We start from the raw sequence: 25,967 nt of genomic DNA on the forward strand, positions 1-25,967 counted from the left end.
AAGTGAAGGTGGAACTTATTTTTTTTCTCAAAAAGAAAAAACAAATGAGAACAAACACTTAGGTTGTCGGTGCATATTCGAATGTACCGATTAGTGGTTATCAGTAGAACCATGGGGGGTAAAAACTGTATCTGAATGTCCGTTGCAATATGACCGCGAATGTCCCAAAAAGTGTATCTGAATGTCCGTTTGGATTTTTGCGCTTACAGGGGTTTCTAAAGTAGGTCTAGGTACATCTGTTGAATATAATGTACCTACCTAGTTCGAAAAATTTTTCTTGTCAAATATTTTGTAGAAAGATATCATTTCTGAAACCAGGGAAATATTTTGTTAGGCAGTGGTGCCAATTTTTAAATAATTTTTGTCAATTTCAAAAATTTGAAAAAATAGTTGAAAACTTACCTGTGAAATTGTTTTGATTTTTGAAATTAGAAAAGAACATTTAGGTTTACGTTTTGAAAATTTGGAGATTATTAAAATGAATCGTACTAGCCTACTTATAGGCAAATGTTAGATATCAGAGAAAAGGTATACCTAATAGTCATGAAATGATCTACTCGTAATTGTAAGATCAAGAAAGATATTTTAGAATTTTCTTCAGTTCTCAATCAAGATTATAGGCACATACGTTTTAAACAATTTTTTTTTCATCCCTCCCCCTCTTCTTGGACTATAAGAACATTTCAGCTTTAGCCAGAGGAATTTCATATTTTGTGTGATTTTACGTTGGATTTGAAAAATATGAGTGGAGATTACTTTGGCTGAAAAATTGAGGTATGTCTAAATTCTTGAGAGGGAGAAACAAAAGCAGGCGATAAAGGTCAAAAAAATCAAAATCAACTTTTTAGAGCAATTCGGAGAAGAGAAACCTCACAAATCGACTTGGAAGGCTGGAAAATTTGCATGTGCGTTTTGAGGGGGGTCCTTGATATGCCTTTTAGGGGTTTAGACTTTTCAGCTGTAAAAAAGTACATTTTTGTGCCTTCTCAATGGTTTTTAGCCTGATTTTCCTGAAGTAAAAATGCAATAAGGCTTAGGCTATACAGTCGATCATAATTCCAGGATTGGGAGTGGGGCCTCTCATAAATCTATTTTGGGGTTTCATGAGCCCATCTTCATCGACCTTATACGCTTATCTAGGTATTTTTATGCTACATGCAAGGTATGTAGTTTGTTGTACTTTCCATTGGGTTCCATATTCGTCAAAACCCAGATATGTTTGAGAATCCCTAGTCATACAAGGTTTTTTTTACTTCGGACATTCGGATACACCTTTTGGGACATTTGCGATCATTTCGCTTCGGACATTCGGATACAGTTTTTACCCCCTGTGGTGCTATTGTATTCTACTAATCGGTACATTCGAATATGCGGCCTAGGTTGTTACAGTACGTGTATTTTTTCCCAACGCATTCGCTTTCAAAAATGGAAAGAAGGTTCGTATTTATGTTCGTCGAATTCATGCCTGCGGAATATTTCCCCCAATATTAAAAGAAAAAATGTATGAGAATATTCAACTATTTAAAAATGTTGACAGGGTGATTTAATATTTCTTCGAGATACATTTCTAAAACGTTTTAATAATTTGTTCATTTTGGATGAATTTTTTTATGGCTCGCGTTTAAAAAAACAAATTGAAATGAACATTTGTTTAATTGTGGAAAAAAAACGACGGCGAGGTTTTTTCGTAATTTTTCAACAATTAAAAGTTTTTTACGCTGCAAAAAGTTGATTAATAGTACTCGCGTTTTCGTGGAATTTTTTCCAACGATGGTAAATACTTCCATTGATGCTATTAAGCGTCAATTTATTTTCATGTTTGATGTTTCGTGTGAACAATGATGGAAGGAGGAGCGCACGAGGGAATACAACTAATTTCCAAGATGTATATGTATTTTTTGAATATCGCATTAAGCGCAGCTACCTACCTACCTTTTTTTTCAAATGCGAGAGGTTTTTATTGCAGTAGTGTTGAATTAGACGAATAAATAATTTGCATCACAGCTGCGGTTATTTTTGAAAAAAGGAATGTGTTATGACTTTTTTAAAGTTTTGTGCTTTGAACCATTATACATATCAATCATTTGAGTAGGTTCACGTGCATTTACCGAAAAGGTCGCACAAATCAAGCTGGGAAAAAAGTAAAATTGCATAAAAATAATTATAGGTACTCAAGTAATATCACAAGTTTTAAACGTTTAGAAATTCTTGAAAAAATTGCAAAAATAGGTACATAATATACCTAATTTTAATCCTGATGAAATATGTAAGCATTTAATTCGATACTCTGCTGTATTTTTAAAAGAAACATGTAGTAAAATTTCATGCATTTATTTTTTTTTATTATTATTATTTATTTATTTATTCTCAAGACAGAAAAAGAGTACTTCTGCTTCTCGTCAAAAAAATAATTTTTATTTTAAAAAATTGAAGAAACCAATTACAACCTACCTGCCTATTTTTCGCGGAATTGTGAAAAATGTAAAAGCAAAAAAAAAAAAAATGTTCTGATCCTTCAGAGACAAATTTATTACTACTTTCTGTTTATATTTTTGCAACAACTTGTTTCGGAACCATTAAAAAAAATTACGCAGTCGTCGTCCAAATTGAAATTTTCTCGAAAGAAATTTTTCGTCTGCTTATTACTACATTGAAAACAATATTAGAAAGTAAAATAAAATTGTATTTTTCATTTTACCGCCCCCTGACAAGAAAATGAATAAATAAATAAATGTTGAAAGCGAAAAACATCCTCAGGTGATTTTTCAAGGTAAGAGTTAGAATACCCATCTGTATTGTATTACCTGTGCCTATTTGAATAGAAACATTTTAGAAAACTTTTTTAATTATTCGAAATGTTGACAATTTCAGACCTATTATTTTGAAAGACTTTTCGACTTCAATGCTATTCGGGATTGGATATATTTAGCAAAGTTAGTTTTTTTAGACGTCGCATAAGTTTTTTTTTTCAGTCTAAATCTTTGCTTCTCTTCGCGCTCCTTAAAAAACAAACAATGAAACCTCCACACGTGCAACAAAATAACACAACAAATACTCAAAAACATGAAACCCTTTGAAAAGTTAATAAAGTTGGTGACCTCTCAAAAACGTTATTGATTTGATTTTGTTTATGAGGAAGAGACGGTGTTGGATGTGCCCAGCAATAGCTGACTTGAAATTTGAAGGTTCAAATCTATAGGTATTCGAAGTTTTAATTTTAAAGTGGCATGAGAATTGAGAGTGAAAAATCGTCGCTAATGATTTTCCAGTGAAAATATCTCAAGTTTGTAAACAGTTTTTTATTTCGAAAATATGAATTTTGAATTTTTCCAATCATCAAGGCAAAGAGGAAGAATAGGATGTTTTTATATTTTATTTCGCTCTTTCAACATTACGCTGCAGAATTTTTTCGACATTCCCCTGCCCCCTCCCCCTCCCATCAAAAGATAGTTAACATTCGGCTATTCGGTTAGAGGTCTAAAACTTTTACCATCGATGAAAGAATTTGAAAGTGATCGGAAGTTGGAAACATTTTTTTCATTTGCCAATCATTTTTCAACTCCACTCAAAGTAGAAATATCAGTACTTACGTAACTTTTTGTTTTGGAATACTGTTTTTGATTTACCTATTTTTCAAATTATTAGTAGAAACTTTTTGGGAGGAGATTTTGAAATAAGATTTTCAAAAAAGATGACGAGCCTTTCTTGCGTGTTCTTTTTCAACCCCTTTTTTTTACTGTGAGGTATTTTTTTGGAGGATATAGGTATCACAAATTTTTTCTGAAAGGTGTTAGTCGGATTTGCAATTTGAGTCCGTTTTATACCAATTTTTAAATAAAGTTCTCTTACAAAAACACTCTAAATAAAGCAAGATCAAAATTTTTTAGAAAAACCATGTTCAAAAGCTGAAAAGCTGTATTAAAAAGCATTTTTATCTAATAAACGTTTGAACTAAGCCACATCCACCGCATTTTTTCGGGTGTTAAAATACACCATCATGCAAACTTTCGTTGAATTTGGTCAAGCAAATTTTCTGAAAAGTGTATTGAAGGAAATGAAGAAATGAAAACGATCAAAAAAAAACATTTTTGAAGATCTCTTGTACCTATGTAAGTACTTTTGATATAAATAGTACGTAATTTTGATGTGTTGGTAAGCTCATGAGATTGAAAGGCATTTTCACGTTTGTTGGTCTCAGAATAAAAGGGGGTTGTTTGCGGTAGCGGCGAAGTCTTCTTTTCCCAACCCCCTCGCCGTGCTACCGCCCAGCCTGATAAAAGACGTCCATGCTATCTACACCATCAACCCGAGTTTGGACTAAATTTGTCAATTTTTTCTATGTTTAATAGGTAATTTCTATTAAAGAAGTTGAACTCCACATGATTTTGGGAACCCCTGAACCCTCTTCCGGGTTACCCAAGTGGCCAAAATATACGTATGTCTGGACTTATTATAATTATGAAAGTTGAAATTTTGTTGAATTTGGAGGTAAATTCTATGGCGTTTTTAAGGCGACAAGCTGAAAAGTGTATTTTTACGATGCCGATGGTGAAAATCTCACGCCCAGAATCTATTGCAATCGTATTGGAGATGATTTAGAACTTCTGACGAAAGTTAACATGTCTCAACTCGATTGCAATCAGATTTGAGCCGACCTGGAACCTTCGGCGATTTTTCAATCATTCACCCCAGATTTGTGTGAAATTACTAAAGAAAAGACCATTTTTACTGTAAGCTCCAGTTTGGCTCGAAGTAAACCCCCAACAGTGAAAATGCTGACCGAATCTCCTTGATTTTATCACATTACGACCCCCATCCTCCCATTTTCGAATTATCAAGCTGGTCTGTTTCAATTTTTTCTCAATCCACCACCTTCATCAAAAACAGATAAGCTTCCATTTCTCATTGTTTTTGTTCTCAAATTTATTCAGCTAAAATTGCCTAATTTCGCAAGCCAAAATTTTACCAAGCCAGCTTTAAATTCGAAGGACATTACGGTTACCTACGAGTTGAATAAGACATCAGCTCTGTTCGAATTCGTTTCAGTACGAAACCATTTGCGTTCATTTTAAATTTATTACACTTTTGAAAATATTCCACCCACTGCGTGCACTTGAAGAAACAAAACCTGCCAAGGTACCTACTACCTATCCGATCGTTATTTCCACTGTTTTGTATTTCTCCTTCCTGCATCCACCTTGACTTTTCGCGAATTTAATGAATGATGTATCACGAAGTACCGAAAAGTTCATTAATAAAAAAAATAAAAGTACGAAAAAAAAAACTCGTGCAAAACAGCAACGCAACCCTATACCATAGTATAGGTACCTGCTAAGCCTAATTGAAATTCTGTTCGCGTAATTCAATAGTTTAAGAAAACGTTTGCTTAGCGTGCGGTCTCATCGGAATACGTCGGTGTTCGGAAATTTCTTCTAAGTACTCGTGCACATCGTAAACGATATTTTTGTAAAAATGTATACGTATTGCGATTTCAGGAGCGGTTTCGCATCGAAGCAGAAGTAGCGGTAAATCGAGCGAATTTTCTAACCAGACTTTGGAAGTACGCTGGTCGGGATGTGATGAACTCGGAATACTTACTACACGCTAGTATTTTCTCGATGGTGGAATTCAATCAGAATATATTCGCGGCTGGAAACTGCTACGACAAATATCAGTACAAAGATTACGTGTTATTTTGCCCATACGCTCATCGGCTGCCTGGAGGCCAAATATTGGCGAAAAATTTAGCCTTAGAATACAAATACCTTGGTAACAATAGCGAATGGTTCTACCAAGCGAGAAAAAACGCTGAAAAAGTCATCAATAAAAAAAAGATTTATAGCTACGGTGAGTAAAATTCAATTTTAATTTAGCTTACGGTTTTTAACCTACTTCCTCGTCGTCTTTTTTTTCTCTCCTCTACGTACTCTTTTTGCGTTCTCTGTTCTCCTTACCTAACTTACGTGATTCTCGCCTCTTGTTATTGCGCACTCGATTTTGCCAACGTTAAAATAAAACCTGTGTTAGCAATTTCTTGATAAAGTATCACTTTAAATAGGTAACCCAGTCGTCATCAATCATAATAGATTTGACATTTTCCTACATACGCCAGTCTGACAATGGTGTCAAAATATCGTGGCGATAATGTAATCACGCTTGTATGATCTTCGCGTATCACTTTCTGAGAAATTCTTTAATACCTTGACGCTTTTCTTTTCAAACGAATCTTTATATGCCCGAGCAACATTTTTTTTTCTTCTTCGTACTCTTTCACGTCTGTCATATCAAACGGCAACAACGCAATCAAAGATATTTCAACGTTTACCAAAAACGCTATAAAATAGACGTTTGAAAAGTTATAGGCACCTAATTTCAAAGTTCACTAATACACTTGGCCGCTACTCTATCGTGAATTTTGTTTTTTAACCAAATATCTACGTCGTGAAAATGAAATTCGTTCGAATCCTATTTCAAAATATGAGATGGCGAATAACCTGTCAAAAAGCTTACTTGCGGTATTTGTAGCATCTCTTTTCATATTGGTACTTGCAAATGCAATGAAATATATATTCTTTTGATAAGCTTTTACTTAAAGTAAAATATGGGTCAGAAATTATTTTTAAAAGCAGCGAGAAGTTAGTTTAAAATTCATCGATAGTAATTCGAAGAAATGTATAAAGTTCACTTACCCTTCGAAGTAAATTTGGTAAGTAATAGGTACCTACTTTCACAAGTTGTGAACGAAGTAGATATCTGAAGCAAAGTAGCTAAAGTGATAGACACCTGTGTGCTTATTAAGGTATAAAACGATACCATGAATATGAATTTGTATACGTTACGTATTTTAAATGAATCGTTCATTGTTATAAAACTTGTATATCGTCGCGTCGCGCTCATATCGATAAAATACGTTAATTTTTTGCTGTTGTTGAATTACTTTTTAAGAGATGAAAATACACCTAAATTATCGCTTTTGTCATCAACACGAGATTTCAATTTACGTTTCAATTAGTCGGTTTGGTTGTAAAATTTCATTCATCGCACGTACCTATTGGGTTGTCAAATAAATAATTCCGATTCAACTGGAAATGCGAGAATCGACGAACAACCCCATTACGACAATTCACAATGAGAAGGGTATTCTGTTTTCTTTTTTTAATCGGTGAATATGCTACAATGAAGTCGGAAACAAGAGTGTAAAATGTACTTTTGTTTGTCGAGTGTTTATGAGAGATTAAACTGTGTTCCGGGCTGGGACTGAATTAGATGTCGACGTGGCAAGTAGCAACAAACTAACAAGTTCAGCTCAAGAACAGTTACATCTACATATAGATATGTCATGTTCCCTTCACATTTGAAATATGTTGCGTGTAAACCATTGGCTCGAAAACATTTGATTATTGGGAGTACCTAGTGAAAATATTAAACTATGAGAATAAAATCAAATCCGGCTCGGTGGACTGAAAAACCCGACCCGGAGGACCATCACCAACATTTCCTCGAAAATTCAGTTTTTTGAAATAAACCATTGCCTCGAAAACATTTGATATATTGGGAGTAGTGAAAATATTAAACTATGAGAATAAAATCCAATCTGGCTCGGTGGACTGAAAAACCCGACCCGGAGGACCACACCAACATTTCCTCGAAAATTCAGTTTTTTGAAGTAAACCATTGCCTCGAACACATTTGATATATTGGGAGTAGTGGAAATATTAGACTATGAGAATAAAATCCAATCCGGCTCGGTGGACTGAAAAACCCGCCCCGGAGGACCACACCAACATTTCCTCGAAAATTCAGTTTTTTGCCTGCGAGTCAGAAACGTTTTTACCGAAGGCATATCGTTGAAAAAATGTATTCAAAACAGCTGTTGAACCAACAGGATTTGAGTGAGGATGCCATTAAAACAAAAATAAAACTATCAAGACGTATTTTAAAGAGAAGAAAGGAAGTGAAGATGATAAAAAGAATAGAAAATATCAATTGAAAGAAAAATTAATGTCATGTAATAACAAAAAAAAAAAAAAAAAAACAGATTCTGAAACAATTTGAATTTTTAAAGAAAGGACATAGTTAGGTATCTACTATCAGAAAATGATCAATTTTTTCTGTCAACTTTTTAAAAATCTGATATAATGTCAGAAAATTGACAAGATTTTTTTCATAAGTTTTCAAATATCTGACATAATATCACAAAGACAAATGCACCTCACATAGACTGGTTGATTTTCTTCAAAGTTTTTAAAATTCTGACATAGGTAATGAAAGTTGGGGGGAAATGGCATGCTAACAGCTAATTTTTAAACATAGACTGGTAAAGATTGGAAAACTGTGATTTATCTGAAGACAATTTCTTTGTGGTATGAACTTTATAAAGAAGTTCTAGAGTTCTAGATGTACAATAAACACAGATCTTCCTTTTTGATAGATTTCATGCTTTTCCTTCGAATGTGTAAATTTTTACCCATACAGGCACGTAACCTTGGGTGAAGGATCAGATGAATTGAATTTCTCTACAGAAAATAACATTTTTGAATTATAATAACATGATATACTTAGTTTCAAATTTTCACCTAATTTTCTCCATACAGTTCAAAATCTCTCGATTTAAAAATCAGAGATATAGGAAAAAATTCAATTAGATTGAAAAAACTTTATTTTTCTCCAATTTTTTTGTACAAAATTATTTAAAATTAACTTGCTTGAATTCAACTATACAATAAAAGTGCCATCAACATTTTAATGGTTCGAATTATCCAACACTACGGTCAAGATGTACTTACACAAATATACAAATAAGTAGGTATGTACAATATTTTTTAATCAAACGCATTTCTTACACAATGGTTTGATATTGATCACGTGATTTTTGATCTACAAGTGACTTCAGTTCCTTCAAGTGCTCGAAAACTGTATTACACGCATACATCAGCATGGCGGCTGTAAACAATAAAAAAAAAATCGGCATAGGTAAACAAAAATAAATAATAAGAAATTGATATTTGGTAAGAATGGAATTTAATGCAAATAGGTAATCGTTTGCGCTTCTGAATGTTATTACCAGAAGCGCAAACGATTGAAAAAAATACATCGTTTGCGCTTTTACCAAAAATTTCTTCGGTATAGCAGGGGTTCCCAAAACAGCATTAAAATTCGAACACCTGATTATTTTATTCTTATCTGTTCACTTTGACAGTGTATTATTCAAAAAGTAACCATCCGATCTGTCTGCAATTTTCAGGGTACTTGTTTTGAAGTATTTTGTAATAACATACATTATGTACATATCAAATAGGGGTTCAATTTATCGTTATTTCAAAAAGGGGACTTGACACGATAGCATCTGGGTTAGCAGCATATTAAACAAGTTATTCGCCGTAAAAAAAGAGGAATGCACGACAGAAAAATGTATTTAACTAGAAAAAAATGTATTACACGATCGTGCTTTTTGGATGTTTTGGCAAAAAAAAAAACACCTTAGCAATTTTGGCAAAAATTACGATCATTTGACTATTTTATCAAAAAATTAACTTTCTGAGAATTTAGACGAAAAAACATTACCTACAATTTCTCACCAACTCACCAAAAATTGACACTCTTTAGTGATTTTGATAAAAAACGAAAATTTTTTGACAATAATTTCAGCAAAAACACGATTTTTTAAGCAATCTTGGCAAGAACAGCTGACTGTTTGACAATTTTGGCAAAAATTGGCCCTTTTGACAATTTTACCGGAAATGGTCACCTTTTGAAAATTTTGACACAAATGAACACTCAAAAAATAGCACTTCTGGACTATTTTTCCAAAAATTGACGATTTTATTTTTTCCAAAAAATTGACGCTTTTAACAACTTTTTTGAAAATTGACATTTTCTGACTTGGGAAAACTTGATAAAAAAAAAAAAAAAAAAAAAAACAGAACCTTGTAAGGAGGAGAACAAAATTTTAGAAACACAAATTTATCCAAAAATAAGTAGCGTACATAATTTGCAAATTTTCAACTGCTCAATAGAATCCATCAAAGTCCAAAAACAGATTGGGTAGCGACAAGAGTAAAACACCCATGTTTTTTTCAAAAATGTCCCTTCTTTGAGTCTTTTTCTCTCCTACAGGGGCACGCCCCGCCCTCCGGAGCTAAAATGTTTTTTGAGTAACTTTTAACTCAAAATGAAGGTCTCTGCAGAATTTAGACAAGATCTGCTGACTTTCTTGGGAAGTGATCCACCCAAATGTAGGTATTTACGAGATACCGTGGGAGGTACCTTCGTAAAGAAATGCCTATGCATGAATTAGTTTACTTTACCTTCCTATAGGTGTTTCAATATATTTATTACTAACAAGTTTGGGAACCCCTGCTTTCCAAAAGCGAAATCTATGCATAAAAGCGCAAACGACGAAAAGCTCGATATATCTAGTCACTAGCCGAATGTACAGATAAGAAGTAGGTATAGCCAACGTTGGCGATTTAAAAACATAGGTACAATACTTACCAAAAATCACGAAATAGAAAAATTGATCATTGCTTTTAAGGGTATCTCGGTGAGTTGCGAGTTGAAAGTAGTTTAAAATGTATGTAAGCAGGCAAGTCACGGCCGAAATAATTAAAATGACCATCATCCCAAATGCGGGTAACAGAAACGATGGATTTTTCTGAAAAATTACAAGGAACATGAAGAAATTGCGTGAACAATTACATTGCATATTACATAGGTTTTTATTTTGATAATGTCCACAAGTTCATGAGTTAACTTACTCGTTCAACTCCAAGTAGTCCAATGAAGCAACAACTAGCCAAAATTAGTCCGAATACTATTGTATTCAAGACGTCAGATGCAGAAGGCGCCGGCCCTTGAAAAAGAAAAGGAGGAAAATTGTAACTCAATATTATACATACGTATAAGTACATATGGGAAAAGTAGGATATCATATCACTAGGGCTAGGATTTTTATGATAATGCTTTTTTTTTGTAGCAACACCCTATATAGCATAAATACATTTTCTTTGCGGTTCATTGCATTCTGAGGCGAATGGTGAAAGTTGATAGTGCTTTTTTTTGCTTTTTTTGGGTGTAAATGCTTTAAAATGCTTATTTTGGCCCAAAAAGGCAGAAATTTTGCTTTTTTGGGGCTTTTTTTTGTCGTTAGTGCTTTTTTAGGTAAAAAATTGGAAAAATTGAAGCAATTAGTTCCAAAATTACAAAAATTTATTAACTTTTCGCACATTTTTGAAAAAAAAATAATTTCTGAAAAAAGATCAGTTCAAAAAAACAAGAGAGGAAAAACTGAAAAATAACAGATTCAGTTTTCATTTTTCAATTTTTATTTTATTATTATTTTTTTTTAATTTTTAGTTTCAGTTTTTTCCTTTTTTTTCATTTTCTTCTTTTAGTTCATTTTGGTTCAAGTTGTATAATTATATATTTAAGGGAGGTATTTTGCTGGGTTTGAAGAAACCTTCATTTTGATATGTAACATGGTAGGATTTGATAGCGCTTGTTTTTGCTTTTTTCTTACATTTTTATTGCTTTTTTATAGCGCTTAAAACGTGTTTGATAGCGCTTAAAAATCCTAGCCCTACATATCACAATTAATTTTAGGATGAGTCGTATTAAGAGGTACTTATTTATTGTGGTAGGATTTACCTGAACTGGCTGAACTGGATGAACTGGATGAACTGCTCATGAATAAGGCTAAGATGGACCCCTGGATAATGAGCATCTAACGCAAATACAAAGTACAACTTGATAATTTACTCAATATACAAATAGGTACTACAAAATGTAAAACCAACGTAGAAAACTTACCACAGGAAAACTCAAAATTATAATTGTGCCGGTTCTATGAGAAAATAAGCCACAAAACTTCTCGGCCATTTTCAAAAATTATTATAACACAGCCACTAACGACAGTACGGTATCAACTAAACCACGAAGAATGAAAATGAAAAAGCTAAATAGCTGTTCAAGTGATGTTGCCAACGATGTTGCACGCTTCTCAATTGTTGTATTTATACTTTGAACTATATATGGTGAAGGTAAGACTACGCACTGCCCGTTATAGAGAAATGTACATACTCAGTTTCCGCAGTTTTGCGAAGTTGCATGCGCGAGCGCCCCTTTATTTTGCGGCGTGGGAAGTGTACGATCCAGTGGTTCGTAAATTTGCCACGCCGTAAATTATAGGGGCGCTCGCGCGTGCAACTTCGCTAAAAGTACACTGCAAAACCTCCAAGGAAAAAACGCGACTGGTTTTGATTTAGTCCCGCTTTGAGTGTGTAGTCTTCCCTACTGTCCATGTGTCTATTTTTGTATGTACTTTGAACTTGTAAACAGAAGTTATCGGTACCAAGCCCAACTCACATTATTTGTGCATAGCATAATTATGAATCATAGGCATAGGTATGTAGAATGGATGACGTAGTACCTGGTACAAATCAAAGTTCGTTCATTCCACCACCGATACAAAAAAACTAGGCCAAATGAAAAAATACCCGTTTATATTTTTCCAGAAGTACTCACTCATCCAGTAAAAACCTGTTGTATTTATTTTGAGATTACATTATCAATTCCTTTTCAGAAAAATACGCACCTACATGTATTCAGAAAAGGTTCGTTTGGGAAATTTTTTTGCTGTTGAATGGGTAGAATTATTACTTAAAATAGTATAGCCATGATAAGAAATGAAAAAATAGGTACCTACCTAATTAATCATTTTTTTAAAACCTCTTTTATATAATAGGTACCTAGCTGCGGAATCTTTCAATCATTGGATTGCGTAGTTATACTTCAACTTCAATTTCTGGTTTGAGACCATTGATGGTCTATAGCTCAAACACGAAAAAAATGCATTAAAAACAAAAAAAAAACTCACGCATTAAGCGTGTGAAACCGATTTTATTTTAAATATAGCCTACAACGGGCTACAAATCTTTTTCGAACAAATTGAGTCACTTTTTTTGAAACATTTGCATAGCAATTGATCTATTTACAATCGAATCGAATCATTTACAAACGATTGCTGATTACATAAATTGATTGATTTCTTGGTGAATCATTCGCAAAGCGCAAACGGATCAATTAATTTACAATTACAATTGATTCGGTTTTTGTGAAACTGTGGTGTAGGAATTGGTCTGTTTTCAAGCGAAGTGAATCGAATCGAATCATTCACAACCTATTGGCGATTGGACAAATTGATTAATAGTTGGTAAATCATTCGCGAACGAATTGAATCATTTTTGGTGAATCATTCGCGAACGAATTGATTCGTATAACTGATTCGTTCACGAACGAATCGATTCATTTACTTAATTTTTGATGAATCATTCACCAACGAATTGAATAATTTTTGGTGAATCATTCGCGAACGAATTGATTCATAAATTGAAGAATTGATTAATTAGTTCGCGAATGGTTGTTTCGAAAAATTAATCAATTCGTCCATGAATGATTTCCTTAAGTAAATGAATTAATACTCTCACGAACAATTCACTCAGAATATTGAATCAATTTATACGTAACCAATTCGTTTGAAAACAGATCCACTTGTTAATAATTCGAAAGCCAACTTGGAAGCTTTGAGCTTTTGGAACATGATGATGATGTCGAAATGTCCGGCTGGTAGTCTAGTTGTGAAATTTCAAATTCGATCAACATCAGTTCAGCCACGTTCCTGAGAAATTCAATTTTTAATGAATTTTGTGCAAAGTCACCCCATGAAAATTTCCAAATCCTCAATTTTGTTTGCGATTTCGCTCTAAAACTGTAAAGTCTTGGATCATGGTGATTGTGTTCCCTTGTACTGTAGAAACAGTGATGGGCATGTGAAATTTCAAGGTTCATAAAAATTGGTTCAGTCGTTCATCAGCTTAAAGTGAAAAACGTTGAAAAAGAATTTTGTCGCTCGATAAACTTGGAAAGTTTGAACTTTTGAAACATGATGGTGATGACGAAATGTCCGGCTAGTTGCCCAGTGGTGAAAATTGGTACAATATCTCTTTATCAATTGAATTTCTTACACGACGTTTTAAGTGCATCTTCAAAATAATCTTTATAGGTAGTTTTATTTTTCAGTAATATTCATAGAAAAATTGTCTGATCACGATTACAGAAATTTTTAGCCAAATTAAATATAATTTTTTTCTTCATTCTTCATATTTTAATTAAGTACCCACAAGTAGAAAAAATCCACCTGATTTCATGATGTTTGGTAATTGGATTTTTTATTCAACTTTATTTTTGTTCATCAACAGGATTTTTCTTTCTCAAAAATTTCAAATGAACCCCTGTCTGAAAACATTTTTGATTTGATTTACTTAAATTTGAACAAAAATAGACTAATACTAGTAAAATTAATGTTCTTCCTCCTTTATAAAACCTTTCATACTTTCTGTGGAGCTGTAACGTGAGTAGGTATACTAGTAATATTATGCAATTTGAAAAAATAATTGAAATCTTTAAAAAAAAAGATTTGACAAACATAAAAAATACGTACGTACCTATACCTACCTTTTTTTTTAAAAAAATCAATCCATGTTATGATTTGTTCAAAAGAGTTGCAAACCACATTTTTAAAAAAATCTAGTCATCACACGTACGAGTATTATTCTTTCAGCTACAAAAATCATTTCAGTTAGGTTGCTCAAGTTTTTTCAAAATGAAAAAAATCCAAAATTCACTATAAGAACCGATTGACATTCCTGATTTCAAACACGAGAAAGATTATACCTAGACGTAAACAAGTGAGTGGGTGTTATAAACACTTACATATTGTGTTTTGTTCACCAAAAACTATTTCTCAAACTTCGGTTTTACTATCAGTCAAATGTCTACTGTTACTTACAAAGACGAATATTCGACTTTGATTTTAGCTCGGCTTTCAATTAACGTCTCGTCGACAAAGGAAATTTCAAACAAAAAAAAAAAAATAAACGTACAAAATAACGTACTTAAATGAGAATGGAACATCACAAGAGCACCATTATGCTTCCATATCAGCACAAAATTATTCTCATTTTAAAACACCGTCGAAAATATTCACGATAAAAATCAAACCAATCGAATATTGTTTCGCATCTCACTCCAATAAAAAAAAATCATCAAATTTTCATCCCTTAACATCAAACCACCGCCAGAAAAAAAACGTAGGCAATTTACACATCACACCTGGTACAAAAATTTCGCCTTTAAAAATTTATAAAAAATTATCGTAATAAAAGAAAAAATAGGCGCATTTTTCAAAAAAATAAGGATTTTTTTTCAAGATTTATCAACCGCTATTAGCGTCGATGATAGAATTATTTCATCTCATTTTTAATTTTTTCTCCTTTATATACCAACATAGAGTACAATCTTGAGTGAAAAATAGCGAGGCAAGAAATCAATTGCCTTCGTTTTGTGCAAGCCACACCGAGCAATATTTCTTGTTAGAGAATTGCTATGATATATTTTTTTTTCTCGATGAAAAATAAATCGCGCCTAATGACGCATGTTGTTTTTCTTTACTTGGTGTAATACGAGAAAGCAGACTTCATTAAATTGAGAGAAAATTTTGGCTAGAGAATAGAACGAAATTTTTCTGCTTTTTCCAGTCGTCTGCAATGTGTTTAGTGTTTACAAGAATAATAGATATAGGTACCCCAATAAAATAAAGTTTCGACTGCTCGTAGTATTTACGAATTCCGCAGCTATTAAAGGAGTCTGCTGACTTGTAATGAATTTTATTTTGCTTGGAGAACACGCGCGCAACAACACGATTTTATATACGAATTTCCGGGCAACCTTTAAACGTAGTTGACAATTTAATGACGTTGTAATACCTATACCTATACCTATACACCTATAGCTATATAGCTAAAGTTATCTGTTGAATTTAACGTGATATTAATAACCCATCTTCTATATAGTACGAGTATATACGAGGCATAAACGACCCTCACAGTTCGGTTACTTGGATCAAATTTTTGCATACAAATGAAATACCAACACGCGTTCGCGAATATAAAATGCTTATAGAATTTACCCTCCAACGTGAAAATATGGGTTCGTATCGACGATTAATACATCATACAAAAGCAACAAGTCAGCATATATGTAGGTAGAGTACAAGTACTACATTTTTCGCCTTTTTCACGCTGATAGGTACAAATAGACTTAGCTGTACTATTTTCATATTTCATTCGTATTTTTACACGCTTTTAAACTATTCCAAAGGCAATTTGTAAAAACAAATGGCGTCATAATCCTCCATAAAAATGCACTCGAGGAAATTTACAACTAAAGTCAACATACGTATAAATTGAATTCTTCCTGAAAGATAGTCCTTTATTACCAAATGGAATGAAACTAAACGTGATGGATTAACTCATCTATTTCAAAGTAGTCGAATTTCCATTCGAAGATGAGCCAAAAAAGAGCTAGGAAATGAATACGCAGCCTTTATGGGCCTATATACGAAAAATTTCTCATGTTTTTCTTGCCTTTTTCTACTCTGAAATTCAAACATTCGCCTATTTGTTTAAATAATAGCGTAGGCATCGCATCGGACATGAGAATAATAAAAGCAAGAAATTTTTATATCGAGTTTTTTTCGCTCGCGTTTATTAAATCAAAACTTTATACTCGCAAAACAAATTATTACAAAAGAAAAGGACCATTTTAAAGCGTATTTCTTTGATGTGCTTTTAAAAAAAAAATCTTTGTAACCTGGCCAATTTAGAAAAAAAAAGAGGAAAATGAAAGAAAGAAATAAGTAAGAAAAAGAAGCCATCCGAATAAAAATTAATTCAAATTTACCCTTTAGTAAAAAAAAAAATCGAAAAGAATTTTAGCAAAAAGAATTTTTCACGAACTTTAAAATTATTAAATCTTTTCAAGTTAGGTACATTTAATTTAAGAACATAAAAACTTGAAATGATTACGTATACTTACCAGTTGATCCGAAGATAGATAAATTTTTTTAATAAAAAAAAATAATTTCCTCAAGTTCTTAGGTGGGCAGCTAAATACCTATACCTATACTTCGAATACCTAAGTACGAAAAATTTTCTAAGGCGTAACTTCCCTACTTATACAGCGTAAGATATTAGTTTTTTTATACATATAATTCTTATATTCGTAGTATAGGCCTAGAAAACCCTCTTCAAGTTGTAATTTTTAACCTACTTGTAACAGAAAATAATTCCAAATAATATTATAAGTAAGTAGGTACAAATTAATCATTTTAAAAAAGGCTAACAACTTAACTTAAGCTTCAAATTATACGAAATAAGTATTTCAAAATAATTAAATGGAAAAATACTTAATTATATACTACTTGAACGATATGTAAACCCCATCAAATCATTTTAAACATTTAAGCTTGTGTAGTATGTAAATACCTACACATCAAACCAACCGCGAAATTTACAAATTAACTCACTAAGAATTAGTCTACATAGCATTTTGAATATTTTGAATTATTTGGGTTAGTTTGATTTTCTGGTATACGAGATAATACGATCGCTCAGATAGACCAACATCTCCGACGAGGAATTCGTTAATTTTAGAGAACTCTGCGAACAACTTTCACATAACGCATTATTTATTCTGGAATTCTTCATGTAAAACTTTTTTCTTTATTTTTTTGAAAACTTTGATTCCTTATTCTTACACCTACTAATAATACCTACCTTAAATTTGTGAAAAACTTTTCGGCGAAACTTTTCAGTCAGACGAAGAATGGGAAAAAAATGTCCCGAATAATGTCATCTTCAACGTTTATAACAATTCGTTTAAATATTTAGAAAGAAATTTAGGAACGGTTTCGACCTTGCGTAAAACTTGGCTAGTAGTCGAAGATACCCGCGATACGATTATAGGTATTATTTGTTTTGAAAAAGAAGTGGTTCGTAATTGGTATAGGTATGTGGAGTAGTATACGATGAAGCTATTTGTGATTGCGAAATACATAAAGTTCGAATTGTTCACCTGACAAGGACTGTAGGAAAAACAAACACGAATGGAACTCTATCGTAAGTATCTTACTTGTGAATCACAATGGTATTGGTAGGTATAATTTTTCGAAAATAAAATTCAGAATTTTTAGTTTACGCTCCAAATGATATTTTTTGGTACGAGTATTTTAGTAAAATTCACCAGTAATATTCGAAAAATAAATACATATTTTAAAGACATGAATTTATCCAAGAATAAGTACCTAACTGGTTAGCAAAATTTTCAACAGCTCAAGTAAAACTCTAAAAGTGGTCTTAGATTTTAACGGAAATAGCCTAAGCCGACGCAAAATCTCAAATACAGTACGTAGGTACATACTATCTTTTAGAACTAAAAGCATTTTTTGATAACAGGTTGGGTATAAGGGCTAGAAACGAAAAAACCACAACGTTTTCGAGAATTCTTTCTCTGTGAGGGCTCATATCTCCCTTCAAGAAACATCATCTGAGGCTAAAAAAATTTCTGGATCACTTTCAACTCGAAATGAAGGTCTCCGCTGAATTTGATCAAAATCCTCCTGCATTTTTTTTTTTTGTGATCCAGTTCAATAGTTAGATGTATTCATACTACTTGAACAATACTGCTTTACCATTTCTTTATCATTTCACCCACTCTTTCCCCTTTTTTCTCCTCCCTTCCTTTGGTTAAACATGATTTTTGATTCTTTTAAACTCATTTTGAAAATTAATCCCGAACTGTTTTCGAATGTGACCTCAAATTGGTTAAAATAAACTTGTGCGAAATTTTTATGATTTTTTTACTTTTTTTTTTCAAAATAACGTAGAAATGTGAAAGAACAATGAGTGTCACCAGAAGTCACCAGACAGACAGAAAAATTTTGAAGTGCTTTGGAGACATTCTGGTGAATTTTTGAACATTAATTCGCCAGAAGAAAGATAAAATCGCACATGGTGACTATTTGGTGAATCTGTCAACTGTCAACAAACACAGAGGTCATCAGAATCCACCAAGAAGTCACCAAACAGTCGGAAAAATTTTCAAGTACTGTGGGGACATTCTGGTGAATTCTTGAACATTAATTCGCCATATGAAAGAAAAAAACCCACAGTCACCAGAATTCGCCAAGAAATCGCCAGACAGACAGAAAAATTTTAAAGTGCTTTGGAGACATTCTGGTGAATTTTTGAACATTAATTTGCCATAAGAAAGATGAAATCTCACATGGTGACTTCTTCGTGATTCTGTCACCGGAAGTCACCAGACAGTTGGAAAAATTTGCAAGGGCCATGGAGACGCATTGTTGGTGAAGAAATCACCAGAATGTCTCCATAGCCTTTGAAAATTCTCTTGACCACCCTTGTGACTTCTTGAAGGATTCTGGTGACTATTCACCAACAAGTAACAATGTGGGTTTCCGAGTTTCTTTTGGCGAATCGTTGGTAAAAAGATCACCAGAATGCCCCCATGGCCTTTGGAAATTTTTCTGACTGTCAGGTGACTTCTGGTGACAGATTCACCAAGAAGTCACAGTGTGGGAGGCATTCTGGTGAATTCTTGAACATCAATTCGCCAAAATAAACTCGGAAACTCACATGGTGACTTCTTGGCGAATCTGTCACCAGAAGTCACCAGAATGCACTAAGCAGTCCCCAGACGGTCAGAAAAATTTTCAAATGCTGTGGGAACATTCTGGTGAATTTTTCAACATCAATTCGCCATAATTGAAAGGCAAAAAATCCACATGACTCCCCGGTAAATCTGTCACCAGAGGCCACCAGAAGTCACCAGAATCCACCAAGAAGTCACCAGACAGTCGGAAAAATTTTCTATTCAAACTCAGGGCCTCCAAATTAATATTTCACCAAAAATTGTACCAGTTTTAATGGATGGCTTGCTCAGAGCACGATAACATTGAACGGCGTCTATAGATTACAATAGCCGATTTGTACACAGTAATGATACACAAAATCGACACCAAATGACTTTGATAACAATAAGCGACTGATAGCTGTAAGCGAATTAATATTAACCGAAGTTTATACTGTATTTGGCTGCAATCAACTCGAAACAACTGTGCACTGTTCGCAACGCGGAGGCATTGTGATGTGTTAATAAAATTGCATACTCAGTTCGCCGTGAATACGATGTACCTACCTATTATTTACGGCAAACCGAGTATGCAATTCTTTCGACATCTATGGATTAGTATGTATGTAGAATGTGCAATTTCTTGCAATACCGGCGAAAAATGAAGGTTTGCATCTCAAGGAAGGCTGAACTTGAAGCAAATCTGTTTGTGGTGGGGTTTTAAATTTTCGAAGCAAAAAGTCAGCTTTTCATGATAAGTACGCATAAAAACTGAAAGTCACCATTAAAAAATGTGAAAACATTAACAGTCACCATGTCCTATCCTCTTTGTCAACGAACTGATTTTCAAAAAGGGAGGTAAAGGCTTCCAATTTTGATCAAAATACAAAAAAAATTTCAAAGTGAAATGACATCGATTGATATCAATTTAATGGACCTGAGCTCAAATATGTAGTTTTTTGTTGATTTTCTAGAAGAAATACTTTGTGTCCCTTTCAACTTCACTCCTCAATTTTAAGATAAAAATTCAAAAAAGTGAAATTATGTGACATTCTGCTGATTTGAGTCCACTGGGTTTGTTTATGTACCTATCCATTAATATTCATCTCGTAGGATTCGATTCTTCAAGTACCTGTGTATAGTGACAATAAATTGAAATTGAATTGAATTGAATTGGTTTCTTGATTTTTTCAAACCGGAAGCTGGGAAGAGCTATTTCACTCGTCTTCATTATTTAGGTATGTATAAGCACACTCTTTGAAATTTTTTCCATCTTTTTTGTAGAAAATGGTTTTTTAAAACATTAACTACCTAAGTTTTAAAAAAATGGAATTTTGTAGGTAGGTACCGATCAAAACAATAATTACATATTATTTAAGTAGAACATCACTCAAGCAAATGTTTTCATTATCCATTCACTTGGTTTAAAGTTCACATAAACATTGATAATTTCTTTTTCAACAGCCATTTACCCATTCACGTTCGGAGTTTAGGGAAACACACTCATTGGAAATCTTCTCTGAAAGATGTTCACTCATATCCGTATTTCGTGGCTAGAAATTCAATCACCAACCATGTACATTTAGAAAATTGATAGTTAATTGGCTTATATTTTCTTTTAAATGATTGATTGAAAATTATCCACTGTGTTTATGGAAGTTTTCTGCTTTGGATTTCAACCGTTCGCAAATTGAATTAAAAACACGAGTTTTTTCCTCCTTACGATATCTATTTTTGGAGTAAAAATTACGCCAAGAGATGAGGGAATTTTCATGTACTGAATATTGTGGGTGTAGATGGTAGATACTTACCAACTTCGGTTAGCGTGGCTTCTTTCGGGTTTATATTCTCGTAGGAAGTTTCCAGATTTAATTAAAACGTTTAAAAGTGAAAGTATTGTTGGTATTTTTGTTTATTTTTCAGAGTTCATCGCTTTATTTATTTTATTCGTTCATTTTTCAAGAATGTTTCTCGTATTGATGACTCTCTATAAATTCTTTTAGGTAAGTATTTTTACGAAAAAGCGAAATTGGCAAAACACTGTACATTTTAGAAACGCTGAGAGAAAATGAATAACTTTTGGGGTCAATAGATTGAAAGAAAAATTTATCGAAATATTTTTTTTTTTTTTTTAAATAAAAAACCAAGTTAGAAAAAATGTAAATGCTATGCCATTTGCCTACCCATAAAATTGTGCCAATAAAATTTTATTTTTCATGCTTGAAAAGGGAATTTCATTAAAGAAAAAATGGCAACACTGATTCTAAATATTTTGCAACTAGAAACTACAGGTTTTTTTCTTTAAAAAAAAAAAAATTAAGAAATCCAGCTGGATGTAAGTTAACATTTCGATCACTCAATGAAAACCTCGTTTCAGAAACCCCTGTTTTTTGCCTCATGTTACTCGAAACGCACAATTTCAAAATATGATTGATTAGAGACAAACGAAAGCAACAAAAATCTTATCGCACGTTAGTCCGATTTAAAAAAATATTTCAACACGAGGAACTTATTGTCATATTTTGAATAAATCTTGATGTAAGTACCTACAGTAGAATAAGTATACCGGACGAGGATGCTTTTTATAAACCATCATCTTTGATATATGATTTGTAATAGAGTTATCCGTTCCATGTCAGCGACCAAGTATAGATTTCCATAGGCGTCTTAATGCAACGTGTCAACAACAGACCCTGTACTCATTATTTACCACACTGATCCTTATGACGAGCACGAATTTTCTAGATAAATTTCTTAAAGCCTCGTAGCTTCTGTGCCAGAGTGTCTTCTCACAAAAACATCAAAAACTTATATTTAAAAATAGCCTCCCTCCGATTAATTAGATGTAGGTTTAGTGCTAAACTTACTGGTTAAAGTAGGTATGAGGAAATGTTTAGTGTTGCCTGTTATTTCTCACAGAGACTTGTTAAAAGTTGCACAAATTGCCAGAAGTACTCCCTAAATTTGAAACAGTCAATTTCACTGCTTAGCAGTCACGACATTTTGCCTTTTTAAAGCAGTAGTTTTTTTTTACTGCAAAACAGTGAAAAATTACTGAATTGGTCAGTAAAAAATCATTTTGACTGACCAATTCAGTAATTTTTCACTGTTTTGCAGTAAAAAAAAACTACTGCTTTAAAAAGGCAAAATGTCGTGACTGCTAAGCAGTGAAATTAACTGTTTCAAATTTAGAGAGTATTCTATATACGCGTACGTTACCTGTATGATTTAATTTCAGTGTAAAAACTTTTCATAGGTACATCTAGTTCGTATTATTTTCACGATCGATTTTCTTATCGGATGTGTAGGTAGTTAGAGGCGATGTCTTAGTTATAATCATTAATGTCAATTTGTTTTTTGGCACAGCCTACAGGTCGTTTCAATTTTCTTAAAATTTCTGTACGTTTCTTTAAAAAGGTGCTGTTATGTCAAAACAGAACCTACGATAGGTGTCAATTTGAATTTAAAAATTGAAATATAAAATACCAGTCCGAGTTCTTTGGTACAGGTTGAATATTTTTTCTCGCCTCGTATCTCTTTCAGTAGGCTACGCTGTGTTGGATTAAGGCCTATTATTGGAAATGGGTCAATAAGGGAGGATATACTGAATGCTTTCTCTCGTTTCTAAGATAGGACATTTTTCGCCTGGTGTCATTTCAATTTTACACTAATACGAAATTTTGAAACAAGCTCGGGAAACCACCTACTTACCACGATGACAATAGGTGTAATATGCCATCTTTAATCAAGTGTGTTGTTCAGAAAACGGAAGCCCAAAATAGGTTGAGTTGAATTTTTAAATCCGTACTAACGATGTGAAAATTCAACACAGGGTTATACCCTACATTATGTATTAGCCACCTACGTATAAGTACATCGTATCTACGAATTATTCGTTTCATTTCTTCAGCAGATAAGCTTTTTCTTGAGAAAAAGTTTTTAGTATTTTTTAAACATTTTCAAGCAGTCAAACGAATTATTCCTTTAAAAATATTTCCTTTTCTACGTACAATTTGAACGTTTACTATGTAAATTGAAATTTTCTTTTAGAGAAATAAATAATTCATGGGTGAAAGAATTATTTTTTAAGATTTACATTGTTTAGGTAGGTACCTGGCGGATATTTATTTTTATCACTTTTATGCAACGTGGTGTAAAAATATTTCATTTTTGGTGAAAATAAGCTTGTAATTTGTCTGCGTTAATTTTGAAATCATTTTTACAAGTGTAATCTTTTTTGGGGATGAAGTCGAAAATAAATCAATTTTGGACATAGGTATTATGATAAATTTTATCTTCCCTTAATATTCTAAACTGTGTCTAGTTGCTGATCTAAATCACCAAAAATAAAAAATACGTTTGAATGCTGAACAACTTTCGATTTATGTACCTATTCGGTAGAAATAGGTCGTTGTTTTGCAAAACACCCTGTATATCTCGTAGAAAAATTGCTCGGCATTTAAATGATTTTATTTTCGGCGATTAGAGACACCGGGTGCTCATTGTGTTCTCGAGAATCCCATTCACGTCCGAAATAATAATATTTATTATGTCATAAATGTACCACATATATTCGATTTAGTTGATTTATTCAAGGGCTAATCTCTATCCCTATCCAATTTTAAATCGATTGTTAAAAAGCTTACGTACGAAAAAATCTACACTGTGGTGTTGCCTACATCGAACCCATTTTGCATAAAAGTTTATTTGAACGTAACCTTACATCCCATTTGAGTAGAAATTTCCATCATTTAACAAGAAATTATCCTCATAACCAAAAGTTAAACCGCCCAAATTGATTGTTCAATTTTTAGTGTATTTTGAAAATTCGAAATCGATTATTTTCAGTATGATGTATGCTTTTCCAAAAAAAAAACATATGTACTTATAGGTACTAATTCACTCAGTAAAAATTATGGAAATTAGTCCTGAAATTAATATAAATTCCCTGGAACCGAATTTCATCATTTCCGATCGTTCTAAATGCTCCAGCAGGATTTTCGATTTCTTCAGGATTTAAACATTTCTCCAATATGCATGGAAATTAACTTTGGCAGCAAAAAAAAACGAGTTGTGCCTTATTCTCAACCGGTTAGAAGCGTTTATTTTCGTTTCAGCCTATAGAAATTGATTCAAATAAATGGATAATTCCTTTGTTGAGTCGAGAATGGGCCACGACTCCATTTTTAGCTACCCAAATTTAAATAATTCCACAACTCCTGGAAAAATTTTAAAATCCTGGAAATTTTTTTTTTTTTTTTTTGACATTTTTTCATACTGGGCGTGTATAATTGCCAGGATTTTTACTCCCAGTTTCGAGGGGTTTGTCTAGATTTGGTTTGAAAGATTGATTTCTTTGATGTATTTAAGAATGTTTTCCATCTGCTTGATGTTGTCAGGAATTGTAGGGTTGAGGTCTGAAATGTTTAAGGATTGACGTTTTGTTTTGAGGGAGGGACAGTAGAATAGAAGGTGTTGGGTGGAGATTATTTCAGAATTACAGAATTGACAGGTGGGTTTAGGAGCTTTGAAAATCGAGCTTGAAACTCCAAAATGACTCGAAACCATGAAATTTAGATTTATAAGGTTATAGTTTTAAGTATAAGACAACACCATTTTTGCAAAATTTCAAAAATTTACTATATTTTTTGAATTTTGTCCTTGACGGTCAAAAAACACACATTTAGATGTACCTACGCCTGGAAATCAGCCTAAATGAGAGGAAATCGTTTAATGAGTCGAGATATTAAGGCACAAAACCATTCTTTAGCTACCCAAATTGATTTCCACGTCTTTTGGAGAACTTTTAAAATTCTGGAAAAATTTAAAATCACACTGGAAGCTCCAGAACGGCTGGAAATGGTAAAATTTGAATTTGAGGGGTTAATTTAAGACGATACACAGCCATTTGTGCGAATTCCGAAAATTTTCCTACCATCAGAAAACACTTGAATATTCTAGTAAAAAAAAACATATTCGAGGTGTCCACTCGGAAATCGAGCTAAATGTGAATAAACTCGTTACCTATTACAGAATAAGGTACAACTTAATTTTTAGCTGTCCAAATTAATTTTCACGCCTTGTGAAGAAATTTTAGAATTCTGACTAAACCAAAAATCGCGCTCACGTGAGACTCAAACTGACTGTAGAAATGATAAAAGTCGGTTCGATATAGTTTATATGTACCTATTAGTTTCAGGACTAATTTCTATCATTTTTATAGAGTAAATGTATAATTTTTTTTTTGGAAAAATCATACCTTAATAATAATTGAAAATAGTTAATTTTGAATTTTTAAAAATTTGCCAGAAAAATCAATTTGGGCTGCTCAAATTTTGGTCATGAGAGCTTTAAACCATGCTCTTTCCAAAGATCATGATCCCGTCCAAATCAGAGGAGGAAACCTCGAGAATTTCCCTTTG

At 32.9% G+C, this 25,967-nt stretch overlaps 2 protein-coding genes across 2 annotated transcripts in view; one reads left to right on the forward strand and one right to left on the reverse strand.

The window, feature by feature from the left end:
- The window catches only part of LOC135836416 (probable G-protein coupled receptor CG31760), a 135,414-nt gene that overhangs the window by 54,338 nt on the left and 55,109 nt on the right, over positions 1-25,967 (forward strand). Inside the window, exon 2 of the mRNA XM_065351238.1 lies at positions 5,496-5,847. Coding sequence (XP_065207310.1) covers positions 5,496-5,847 — 352 coding nt within the window. The remainder of the gene's footprint in view (positions 1-5,495; positions 5,848-25,967) is intronic.
- LOC135836415 (uncharacterized) lies at positions 8,642-12,104 on the reverse strand. The gene is made up of 5 exons (XM_065351237.1): positions 11,809-12,104; positions 11,647-11,722; positions 10,758-10,852; positions 10,495-10,654; positions 8,642-8,943 (listed from the first exon to the last, which is right to left on the reverse strand). Exons 1-5 carry the CDS (start codon positions 11,875-11,877, stop codon positions 8,840-8,842), a joined length of 504 nt encoding a protein of 167 aa, XP_065207309.1. The 5' UTR covers positions 11,878-12,104; the 3' UTR covers positions 8,642-8,839.

This window comes from Planococcus citri, chromosome 2 (genome assembly GCF_950023065.1).
Source record: "Planococcus citri chromosome 2, ihPlaCitr1.1, whole genome shotgun sequence".
NCBI lineage: Eukaryota > Metazoa > Arthropoda > Insecta > Hemiptera > Pseudococcidae > Planococcus > Planococcus citri.